We start from the raw sequence: 12,928 nt of genomic DNA, 5'->3' as shown, positions 1-12,928 counted from the left end.
CAGGTCCTCCGGTTTTTCCCTCCGCATTTATAAACATGCACTCAAGAGTACTTGGCTGCTATAAATGTCCACGTGATAAGCCACTTCGTTGTGGCCAGGCTGCTTCTGAAAAAGAACTGTTTATCTCAGTGGGCCTTACCTGGTTAAATAAAAATATTGAAATTTTATAGTTTTTTTTAAGTATGTCTCTCTGTCCCTTGGACTGGTGGTTACAGTGGTTATTCACCCACACAACACTCTGAACCCACCGAACCCGAGTTTGTTATCTGACAAAGGCTGACATCCGTGACAAGCGACATCTGAGCCGGTCCCGGGTCCCCATGGTTCACCAACTAGCAATGACCAGCATGGTGAAGTATAGTTGTGCACCACTCACCAAGATGGCAGGCAAGGCCATCATTCAGCAATGGATCGACAAATTACATCCGTTCCCCACGTCACTTTGTGCCGACAATCCGATACCATTTGATACTGGACAGCACTGAAGTCCCGAGGCCAAATGAGATTAGGAACTAACGAAGAGGCTCTTAACCCTTTCCTATTCCGATGATGTACGCGTACGAAGAAAAAAACTTTATCGGTATAACTTCAGGTCGGACCACGTACCGAGGCTCCCACAAGGCCATGCGGGAGGGCGTGGCACAGTTTTGCGCCAGCTGTCGTAGAGTGTGGTCGTGTCGCTACGGTTCTCTGCGGTGAGTACGATGTCTTTATAACAACGGCGCTACGCCTCTCTAAATAAAATTAGCGCTAACCGCTTGCGCGTTCCGAGATTCAGCGGTGAACGAAAGCCACCCACCAACTTGCAGACGTCTCAGAACGAGAAAGGGTTAACATGGTAACACCGTGTTTCTTGACAAAATCCCACAACTTGCACACCCATGCCATGAGGAGGAAACTCACCCAACTTACCCGGGACACGACGTGCGACACTGGCAGGCAAACTACGTTACGAACGGAATTAATCCTTCGCTGGGTTTCTCCGACGAGGGACCAAATCCTTCAAGGTCAGGGGGGGCAATGTTTTTGCCTCCTCCTGGAATGAACAGCCCACGTAACGATTCACCCCACAGCAATTCAATGTCACGATCCTGGTTCATGACTGAATTTAAAATAAACATGTTTCGTCTCGTTTATGTTTGTTTCGTGTTTGTTCCGTTCCGTCTTGACTGCTGTATTTGCTCCGTCGGCATCGAGGGCTGCACTAATTGGGTACTAGAAGGGATTACTTTCGACCGAGCAACACCGTTTATACGTTCTCACGCTCAGCCAACTTTTGTCTTTTAAACAGTGCCGTGCACACTGTCAACGTACAAAGAGTCCTTGCATGAGCCAAGCTTTCGTGTCAGCTGCTGTGCTGCCCGCCAAAGGAACCTGAAAGCACAATCGGTAAGAACAAGGTTCCTCACCCCCGGCCTATAACTCACATCGGCGTACCTGCTGGGGGTCACTTTTTGAACCACCATCCTCTGGAAGGTGACGGCCTTCTTGTCTTTGGTGCCAGCGTAACTGAAGTCACTCGGGAGGACTCCCAGCTCTGAAGCCAGCATGCTGATCGCTCCCAGTGTCTCCATGTTGGTCTTTTGCAAAGTGAACACTGCAGGGCACATTAACAGTCACAACAGCCCTGTATGTACAAGTATTACAGGACGGACAGACAGACAGGCATGCCGTTAGCTATGCTAACCAACCCGCACTCACCATTATATGGCCAAATAACCCTCACGATGAAAAGACTTTCAGTCTTAAATGACTCATTACCTGGTTGATATAGGACTTGATTGACTAAAGGGGAATAACTTGGTGAACAACATATCTCCGACATAGCGAAAATTACCGTTGACTTTCAAACAGACAAACAGTTTACCGGTGTAGACGCCGCCGTCAATCAAATCCAAGTCCTCGCTCCCCGAGGCCCCGACATCTGCGCCCCTGCGTTTCTTGCTCGGCGCCCTCCCCCCTTTGAACCGAGCCACGATCCTGGTGCAATGCCCTCCACCGCAGCCGCCGCGAGCCTCGGAGAAGCTCTTGGTCTCCAGGACCTTGCCGAAGTGGCGCGTCACGGCGTGGTGCACAGCCGCCCTGCGTGCCCGCTGCGAGTCGGCGAGGAACGTGAACGTGGCGTCCCTTCGCTTGGCGTCGACGAAACGGAAGAAGCCATCGGCCTCCTCCTCCGAAACGAGACCCCGGAATTCCGCGTACACGGGGTCAGCCGTCACCTGCGGCCGAAAAGTGTCTGCTGTCACTGGTAGCGACAGGGGACTCGGTGAACGTGCTACGAATTAATGCCGTCGTTGATTCAGACCACGGGCATTATAAATAACAAATATTTTGATTTAAAGCTTTCGTGACTGTAGGGATTCATCTTCTTGGTTCTTTCGGTAAAGTCACGTAGAATTAAAATTAAAAAATCTTTATTTTTATTATTTTATTATTTCAATTCTACATGACTTTACCGAAAGAACCAAGAAGAATAACAAATATCATCATTAATCGAATCTTGCACATGTTCACTACTGCCATATGTAGAACAATTTTAAAAATGCCAGCCATTTTCAAGGCATCAATATGATGAAGGCATCCACATGCCGTTGTCAGTCAAGGGAGATTTCTGACCATACTTCACCATGCTGGTCAGTGTGGGTTGGATGGGGAGAGAACAGGACCGGTTCTGATATCACTTGTCACCGATGTTCGCTGAAGACGGGAATTGAGCTCAGGCCACTGGGCTCATAGCATAGCATGCTCACGACTGGAGCACACTGGTTCACCCTGCATGGTGTGAGGAACGTCCATACCCCAGGTTCACAATTGTGACAGCCAGGCAGAGAAAGTACTCTGGGAGCTAAAAGAACATTACTTTAAGTAATGTTAATTATCAGGATGTCACAGAGCTTGCACTATTATTTCAAATATAGCAATGTTATGCACTGTGACCCATTTAAGTCAACGCAAATCATAAAAAAAATGATTTTTTTACTGCACGACATTAGCTTGCTGTGAGATGAGTCTTAGATTTGAACCAGTGACCTTTCACATGACTCAAGCACACTGAATAACCAATTTAAATATGCAGAAACGTACAAAAATACAGAAATATCTGAAGTCAGCTAAAATACCGAGCACCAATTTACTCGGCCGATGGACCTGCGCTTCGAGTGCGCTCACCTTAATTTCAGTGCCACTGGTGATCGTCTTGAGGAAGGGAAACCTCTGACGGACCGTGCGATGGACCTCGGCTCTCGTCTCTTTGTCCGGGAAGAGTCCAAGGGAGAGGCCTCCGGCGTCGCTCCTTTCACGCGCGGGCAAGAGCATCATCGCCGCCTCGCGCTCCGCCGCTGCGAAATCTCCCAGCGCCTCGGCCACGTCTTCCGCGAGCACGGAGTTTCGGACGCCCGTCACCTCGCAAGTGGCTTCAAGAGCCGCGTCCGCGTCGGCGTCGTCAAATATCGCGTCCGGGAGGAGCTGCTCGCTGGATTCTGCCACCTCGACCTCCTCCTCCGCAACGCCTTCACCCAGGCGACGCTCCGCAGAAGCCGGGCTCGCCACGGCAGGAAAGTCGCACCGCACCACAATTTCCGCGGGCACGTTAACGCACCGCTCAGGGTCAAGCTTTGGCCGTTTGGCTTCGACTGGTGCACAGGGGAAGGGAGCGTGAGGCGCAAGTCGGCTTGAAGGACCATCGCCCGGTACCAAATGATCGGCGTCCGCTCTGTTGCTGTGCTCATCGATCTCTACGACGATGAAGTCCTCTGGAGACTGCTTGATGGCCCCGCAGAATCCGGGGTGTCTGCCGATGTAATAGTGTCGCTGTGCATCGTCCACACCGCCCTCTTGGTCTTCCTCCATGGCGCCTGCAACCGCCGTGCACTTCTCACCAGAAACAATGAGCACATTAAGGGATGCGTCAACCACCTTTCGTAATAACCACAGGAGAAGAAACATACAGCTCACACACACACACACAGGTATTCAGGATACGTTTTAATGCGGAAACAAAGTATGCCAATACATTAGTCTGGTTACTTATGCAGAAGTGTTTAGGCTAAAATGTATTTAAGTTTTAAGCCCATTAAGGTCGCCTATTACACATTTCTCCTTTCAACGCCAGTGCTACTGACGAACATGTTTGGAGTGTTTTTGCAAATGTTGTGACGTTTAAAATACTCCACGAGTATTAGTCAAACCAAGTGTTAACTACTTAATTCAACACTGCCATTCAAATCCGTCAGTTCATTTCTCATTGAACCTCTCATTAATTTTACTCATACATTTAACTTGAACCCAAAGTCCGATCTTGCACACCAGACACACATTTTACTTCAGCACAGTCCCAGATTAAAGGGCCGTCCATAAATGACGTCACGCGATTTTGGACGATTTTTTACCCCCCCCCCCCTCGTCACACGGCGTCACAAAAAGTCAGACCCCTCTCAAATATGACGTCACATAGCTCTGCCCTCCCCCCCCCCAAAAAAAACATGCTTCAAATCGCTTTAAACTATTGTCATTGTAGTGCGCATTTAATGTGGCGCTGCACTCCGATGTTGTAGAACACATTTATTAAAGTCTATTTAATTAAGTAGAACGTGTTGTCTATATGTATTTAAAGTTGAGCATTTTGATGTGACGTCACATTTCTCACCCCCCCCCCCCTCATCACAAATGTCTGACCCCCTCCCCCCAGGTGCGTGACGTCATTTATGGACGGCCCCTTGAGCCAGCCAGCCCAAATGGGAGTCCATTCATTGAAACCTAAGAATTAGGAAATAGCACGTGTTGAAACTCAAGAATCTGAAAGCGCACGCTTCTACGTGCCTTCGATAACTTATTTAAGATCGACTTAGTTTCACCACTAAACGGGCAACTTATAATGGCACCGTCGATCCCACTCTATATAGGGCACAATACAATGTAGGTGATTACGCTGACAGCGACGCAGAGCAATGGAGTATGAATACCGTACGATACATAGTTTCAAGATATACTTTGCACTATTCTGCGCCGGTAATGACACGGCCAAGCCTGCTTGGAGGTGGGAAAAAAACCCAACACAACAACAATAACATTGAGAAAGTCTTACGTTGTAAATACGTTTAAAATATCGACAGAATTTTCACGCGGGCGGACAGCACACACACACAGAGAGCGGAGTCCGTGTGCCTCGTGAACCCGGATCAGAATTAAGAAAAACATGTAACGGCCGATCCGATTGGTCCCGCGGAAACAAGGGGACTTTCGTCTCGGCCAATCACAAGAGCGGTGACATCGCCGCTTCTCACGCGAGAGGGCGCTGTTCATTCAGCACCCACACCCACCACCCGATTGTATGAGGCCAAATGATTGACTGAGTTTCAATGTATACTAATAGCGGTTTTCCCCTTTTTTCTGGCAACAAAACTGACACCTTTTGCAAGGAATCATGCTTACATTAACCACAATACTTGCAGTCAAATGCAAACAAAAAACAATACTCTGATAATTTATGCATTGTCTTTGAAACTGATTGGTCCACACCAGAGACAGCTTTCTTTGGAGCCTGTAAGCATGATTCCTTGCAAAAGGTGTCAGTTTTGTTGCCAGAAAAAAGGGGAAAACCCCTATTAGTATATTTTGGTACTGGCAAAGGAGGTCCCATGATGAGTTTCAATGGTTTTGATACTCATTAATATATGGACTTCTTTAACAAAAAAACATTTTGTTTTATTCTACAAGATAAGGCCCTCTTGAGCTATGTAGCAGTATTTTTTTTCAAAAGCGACCTGGCCACAAATTATAGCCTAATGAAGTGGAAATTGAAAGCAGCTAAATACTCTAAGGAGCCGTCCATAAATGACGTCACGCACCTAGGGGGGGGGGGGGGTCAGACATTTGTGGCGATGCGTGACGAGGGGGGGGGGTGAGAAATGTGACGTCACGTAAAAATGCGCAACTTTAAATAAATATAGACAACACGTTCTACTTAATTAAATAGACTTTTTAATAAATGTGTTATCCTACAACATCAGAGTGCAGCGGCACATTAAATACGCACTACAATGACAATAGTTTAAAGCGATTTGAAGCATGTTTTATTTTTTGGATGGGGGGCAGAGCTTTGTGACGTCATATTTGAGGGGGGGTCTGACTTTTTGTGACCCCGTGTGACTGGGGGGGGGGGGGTCAAAAATCATCCAAAATTGCGTGACGTCATTTATAGACGGCCCCTAAACGCGCGTTTCTAAATGTAGAGGGGAAAACCGGAGGACTCAGATAAAAATCCACACGACCAGAGACATTCAAACTCCAAATATACAGCAGGCGTCAGGGTCAGGATCAAATCAACAACATCCTGTACACCACATAGTTAATAACTCACTACCGCGGCACCCTATTCGCCCAGGAAAGCCACACTGAGTCCAAAGACTTTCATATTCAAGAGAGTCCTGCATTGAGATGTTTGACCAACAACAATTATCATATTCTTACTGTTTAAGTAATGGGGAGAAAACCAGATAATATTAGGAAAAAGAATTGAAAGTGTGCGAAAGGTAAAGGCACATCCCTGCAATTACATGCTCAGGCTACTGCTTCAGAGAGCCCCTCGAAAGGGTATTTGGCCTACTCTTCCACAGCAGTCAGGCGTCTTGGACAAGGTGGAAGTACTCACAGGAAATGTCAAATTAATATAATATAAGATATTACATATTTTAAGAATCATGACAAGCAGAGTGAACTTTTAGATTTTATCTCTAAAATAAATACTGTTTAAGTGCACAAGACATTCAAAAAAATGGAAACATGCACACCCAGAGATGTTGAAGAAGCGGATGTATTTAAAAATGTTTTTTTCTAGTAGGGCAAGATGGGATGAATGCTAAAAGCCAGAATTATAAGAATGATGTCAACTTGTAACACAGAGTGTTTGCTCTCTCTAGTACAGAGCGACAACTGCGAGACACAAGGAACCACAGACAAACGAGCCAGACAGTGAGCCAATGCAGAATGCCCCACACTCTCTGCAATCCTTCATTTATGAAGATGTTATCAGTCAATTAACGAGTGTTTACATGCGATTATGACATTGAGACGACACATTATGACGATCGTGCAAATGAAGACATATACAGTTATATAAATTACCATACAAGACTTTTGAGCCTGGAAATTAATTATTTGGAAATACAATCACCGGATTTTAATTAAACAGTAGAACTAATAGGGATTATTTGAATCATTATTCATTCATAACAGTTGGGTAACATCGTCTTCCAAAACGCAATTGTTTCTCTTCAATACATCATACTACTGCAATTATATACTGTTATTCACGTGATTTTCACAGTATGTTCTTGATGATAACTGTAATTGAAAGAATGTCTTATTTCAAAGTTAAAATTATTCACCACATCATAAATATATGTATTCCACAAAGCATTAAGTTCTTATATAATTATCCTATTCTCAAGTAACATATTTCTTTTGGAAGAAAATACATTTACATTTGAATTCATCATATCAACATTTCTTCATTTTTTAATCAAATATGGTTAATTGCACTTATCCAAACAAAAGGTGAATTGGAAACCAGGCATATGATGGATACAAATCATAAATCCCTTAAAAACATATCCCACCGAACACCCTTGCTTCTTTCTAATAAATATATAATAGAGGAAATTAGATTATTTCTATTCATATAATCTGAGTAATAGAAGGCGGGATGTGTGCAGAGTTGAAGAAAAAAACAAAGGATGGGACTGGATAAGGCAAATGTGAGTCCAGAACCTGCCCTTGGGCAGATAACTAAAGATAATGGAAGTCAGCAATTTCCCATGCTTAATATTGGGAACGCAATTAATTTTAGTGTGAAGGAAATCACGTTAGACTTTAAAAAATCTTGCATCTAGAGAGTTGTGTAATCTACGTGGATTCTTCGACCTATAATCTTGCAAAATATGCATTTTCTCAATGGGCTGTCACCTGGTTTAGAGATCAGCGTTTGTCAATGTTATTAAAGACAAATTGTTATGGTTGGGTTATTAACATTGTGCATTTTGTTATTTTATTGGGCATGACAGTCATAAAGGAAAGTGCATAGCATATCACCAACCTTGAATGTATTGCCAGATGTTGAAAAATTACTTCATTTAACAAATGCACTATACTCTACTTATTTTACATCGGGAAATGGGTGTTCCTAAAAACTGAAATATTTTCCGAGATGTTTTACACGTCATTGACCAAACGTTTATTTTTAGGCAAGCACACGTCCAACTAGTTCCCTTTTCTCTGATACTGGACTTTTATAACAAGTCCTTTCACACTGCTGTGTCAGCACTTAATTTAAACCTTTTTTGTACAACTCAACTCTACCAAATGGTTGATCAAACAATTGTCTTGGTGGACAGCTAAACCTTGCAGTCAGGTATATTGTGTCTAAATCACATGAGCTACATGTTTCTCATTATCCTTTCATCGTACACTCGTGTGATTTGGTTTAATTGTGTTAAACATGATGCAGCACAGTAGAGCTGTCCAAAACGAGTCGCATAGTACTGTAATTCGGGGTTTCCAGTTCTCATTCGTCCACGGGGTATCACGATTATCTCTGAGTCACATACCCACTGACGCACAGAACAGCCAATGCAATTAATTAAAAGATCCTTGCCAATATTTAACGTTGCTTGACTTCCCAGAGCCTTGAACAGCGCCATAGTTTAAGTGTTAAACACAGTTGAGGGTTTTACCAGAAGTTCCTTTACCAACAATAGATCTAGATGTATTGACCTGATTCTAAAACAGCATTTTGCATCAAACTCAAACTGTGTTTTGTATTCGCATCTCTTGTGACGTTGTGTATATGTTACTCTCTTCCATCCTAGCTGGTAAACTTGGGTGTCAGGGTTACTGGGATGTAAAACTGTTAAATATGGGGGAAATGGCTTTGCTTTAACCAAATATACGTGTTTACCTTTGCCTTGAGTATTTACTCTGAATTTAATATCAATTGACGACTAATATCTGATGATTCTCTACTTATCTGTTGTATGTCTGTTGAACTTTGTTTCAAACCGTAAGTAACCAACAGTGCTAATCGGAGGTACAAGGGAAGGACATGTTGTGATCAATGTGTGTGAACGAGCGTTGCTTATATTTATTTGCCTCGATCATTGCCCCAGAACTGTGTTGTTTTTGACAGGATCACTGAGTTACATATTCAGACTCGTTGTACAGCACATGTATGTATGTATGTATGCATGTTGAACTTCTTTCGCACCGTATGTAGCGAATCATACTAGCCGAGGGAGTGCTGAGTGCGAGTACACTTTCTAGAAAGACAAAGTGGTTGGGTGACCGTGAATGGCTATGCTCTCACCAGAGGTGGGACAAAGTCATTGTTATGCAAGTCCAAGTCGAGTCGCAAGTCATCAAATTCATGACTCGAGTCCAAGTCACATGACTCGAGTCCACACCTCTGCTCTCAACACTCCCTACTCTTTGGTGTTTTCGATACAGTAATTTTGCTGTGACGGTTCCACCTAAAGACGGAAGCTTGTGTTGCCTCCGAAACGTCGTGATTTAATTTATTTGTTTTCTTTTAGCCTACGTGACTTTTACCGAAAAAAGCAAAGAGTATGGATCCTTGCAGTCACGAAAACTTCAAATCTAGAACTCTTGGGTCCCTTTGGAGATAAATAGTCCATGAGCCAGGACCTGAAATTTCGCCTGTCGGTAGATTCCCATCTGAGGTGGCTGGCATAGCTTGAGCAGTTCAAATTTATTTACGTGGCCATTCATAGTCAATTATGTGAGGACCATTTGAAATGAGAGGGTTATCAAGCAATTCATTCTCATTAGCCATATAAATAAATCAGTTCGACTAAATATTTACAATACTCTCCTTAGGTGGTTTCCGATTTCTGCTCTGGCCCATAAATTATTTCGGTCGAGGCACTGGGGGTGGTTCTTCTCTGAGTATCAGCGATTTGAGACGATAGCCGACACCAACCCTCACGTGCAGATATATTATAATCCATTGTTCTTTTCTTTACCTTACCAAAGTTTGAGGGATTACAAATTCGACTTTATAATGCGCAGACGAGAATGCCGATGAACGCAGACACTTCCAGCAATTGAGTGTAAGCACGGAGGAAGGTGCAATTGTTACGTGTGTCATTGTAACACATTCTTTTAAACAATAGTGTGCAGCAGTGAGGTGCAACATTAGCCAGACCAATGTTTGAAATTCCAAACGTTTTATTTCTGAACTAAAATAGTGACGTCAACACAGGTACCGTTCAATCTCCTGAATCATTATAACATTAAGCATTAGAAAAACTCATGGTTTGGAGTCAGTGGGAACTAAATATATGATTATTAATAATTTAGCGAATGCGATCTCATAACAATGGTATATAACCTACGGATACAGGTTTAAAATATACCGTTTATTGACTGTATTCCAAACCGCATCTAAGTAATTTATGTTCATATTCAGGTACTGTATTTAGAATACATGACAATGCCACTACAGTACATATTAACACACATTTTTTTATAATCACAAAAAAATAAGAAATGCATTTAAAAAAAAATCTGCATTGACTGAAGTATCTACAAATGACCCATTGGTGGCCGAGAAAAACACAGATTGTTTGTACCATTGCATCTCCAGGTATACAGCAAACAAAAACACAGTTTTAGTTGGAGGTGACCACTTGGAGCAGGAAACACACAACAGCGAAATATCATCAGCCATCCGACTCACTGTGCACTTAGACATATGCGGATATGTGAAATTGATAGCCATGCGAACATCTACATTAAAATGCCAGCCACACCTTGACCACCTGATGGTAAAGCGCAAACTGCGTTTAACATGGGCAAACGTGCTGGGCGTGTGAGATTGAGAACACGTTAGCGTGTTGGCGAAGGTCGGATTTGCGAACGTCTGTAGAGGACCAGAGTTGCATCACTGCGCACAAACACTGCACTGGGTATGGGCGGCTCATTGGTAAGAGTGCACATTGATGGTCAGATGTGCGACGCATTTGATGCCCTTTAATTCCCCCCTGATCATCGACTGGCTTTGCCCTTTCCACTGAACACTTACAATAGATTTTATTTTGTATCACTTACAGATGAAAGCAACATGAATTCATTGATACCAAAAAAGAAAAATCACATTTTGTACATATTTAACATGAGTAAAAATACTGTAATATTGGAAAATAAACGAGACATTTTGCAACCCCCCTACCCACCCCCACATTGCATATTTTAATGAAATACTCGAAACAGTGAATGTCATGTCTGCACTTAAACACGTAGATTCATATTGATATTACATGTCAGCCAGCTCATTGCTGTTTTGAATAGAGTGGGTCAGTCGACATTACAAATACATCAGAAAAAGAACCAGGAAAAAAAGTCAAAGAATCGTTCCTACATGTTATGATTGTCACAGGCATAGCTGTTATATATACGAGGGGGAGAAGACACTTTAAAACACGTGAAAATGTCCCATTTTTGTTAGGTCTTAAGACACAGTTGGTCAAAGAGTTGTTTTACCATGTAATTGCTACGGGCACTCACAACATAATTTCACGCGAACGCTACACGTGTGTAAATTCAACACGTTGCCTTTCGCGACCAATATTATTCACGGTGACGTTTTTTGGGGGGATTATATCACGTGACTTGAAATATGGCATAGATCCCACCTCCACCCGAAGGTTTGTCACGTGAACGATACGTGCCAATTTGTTACTAATTTAGCACAACGGTATGTGGAGTAACAAATTGGCGCGTTTCGTTTGCGTGACAAACCTTATTCACAGGCCGTGTCGGGTGGAGGTGGGCGAACGACACATTTACATTTACGCGATCTGATCCAAAAAAAAACCTTATCACGAACTCTACGTTTGTGTGGTGCCTCAGTTGGTGCGTGTGTGCATCGGTGCACGTGCCGTTTGTTCTACATTACAAAATCCCGTCTTCGATAGCTCGACTTTAATCCTCCCATTCATCGTCATCCTCTTCCGGTTCTTCGTCATCGTCCTCATCTGTGGTAACAAAGTTACATTTAAAAGGATGTCACCAATAAAACAAGATGACGAAAAATACGTCCGAGAAACAAGCGCTTCGTGACCTTATTCACATTGCATTGCGGCTCGTGAAATATTGAGTTGTTATTTTTGTTATACCGAATTAGAAAAAAATGTGCCCCTTCTTGTTGTTGTGGTTGCTGACTCCTGGCCGACAGTGTTGATAACAGTTATGTTGAAAGGTTCAAAGGGTTTCATTTGAAATGTAATATCACCCCCACTAACGGGGGAATCTAAACACTGAACGAACACATTCAAGGATGTGATGCATGAAGGACTTCAAGTGTGTAACTGGGCCGCACTTTGTATCGTGGTCCTGCATGGTTACAACCGTGGGCTTGTTATTTAGTCTGGGGTATGGAAACCGAGCTTACTTATTTCTTTGTGATTCTTTTTTTCTTGTCATGTGTATTTTTCTCTCTCGTTATTTATGTTAATATATTTGTATTTGCTAAGTAGTAGGGGTTTTTTGTCATCTGTGAAAGGGACTGGCGCAGAGTAGTGGGATGAAATTGCATGGATGACGCTCTATAAAATGACGTTGTTGTTATTATTATTATTAAAAGCACATGTCAGTGCCATCAAACGTTTTGGTGTGCAGACGAGCACTTGAAGAACCAGAGATTCTGTAAAGACAAGACGCCCTCACTGAGATACAATACAGCGCTCTCTCCGTGTGCCCCTGGTCTGCAGTTGCCTCGCGTCAATGGGAATCTAAATAATTGACATAATGCTCCTCCACGACGCATGATGAGTTTAGAATATAAAGTATTGCTATTTTGGTGAACCCTTCGATTATGTGTTCTTCCCAATAACGCCCAGTAACCCAGCTGCATTTG

The 12,928-nt window shown here is 43.2% G+C and overlaps 2 protein-coding genes across 3 annotated transcripts in view; both read right to left on the bottom strand.

Moving 5' to 3' along the window:
* The window catches only part of PUS7L (pseudouridine synthase 7 like), a 36,478-nt gene extending 31,307 nt beyond the window's left edge, over nt 1-5,171 (bottom strand). The window contains exons 1-4 of one of the 2 annotated variants that reach the window (XM_078872307.1): nt 5,084-5,171; nt 3,169-3,870; nt 1,868-2,219; nt 1,438-1,597 (exon numbers count right to left, since the gene is read on the bottom strand). In XM_078872307.1, the coding sequence (XP_078728433.1) occupies nt 1,438-1,597; nt 1,868-2,219; nt 3,169-3,849 (1,193 nt within the window). In that variant the 5' untranslated portion in view covers nt 3,850-3,870; nt 5,084-5,171. The remainder of the gene's footprint in view (nt 1-1,437; nt 1,598-1,867; nt 2,220-3,168; nt 3,871-5,083) is intronic. The other variant, XM_078872308.1, reaches the window with a different exon arrangement.
* A 6,699-nt stretch (nt 5,172-11,870) lies between these two features.
* The window catches only part of LOC144944407 (actin nucleation-promoting factor WASL-like), a 32,118-nt gene continuing 31,060 nt past the window's right edge, over nt 11,871-12,928 (bottom strand). The window contains exon 11 of the mRNA XM_078872546.1: nt 11,871-12,047. Coding sequence (XP_078728672.1) covers nt 11,995-12,047 — 53 coding nt within the window. The 3' untranslated portion in view covers nt 11,871-11,994. The remainder of the gene's footprint in view (nt 12,048-12,928) is intronic.

The sequence above is a fragment of the Lampetra fluviatilis genome, chromosome 34 (assembly GCF_964198595.1).
Source record: "Lampetra fluviatilis chromosome 34, kcLamFluv1.1, whole genome shotgun sequence".
NCBI lineage: Eukaryota > Metazoa > Chordata > Hyperoartia > Petromyzontiformes > Petromyzontidae > Lampetra > Lampetra fluviatilis.
This window is presented reverse-complemented; position numbering and strand designations above follow the sequence as displayed.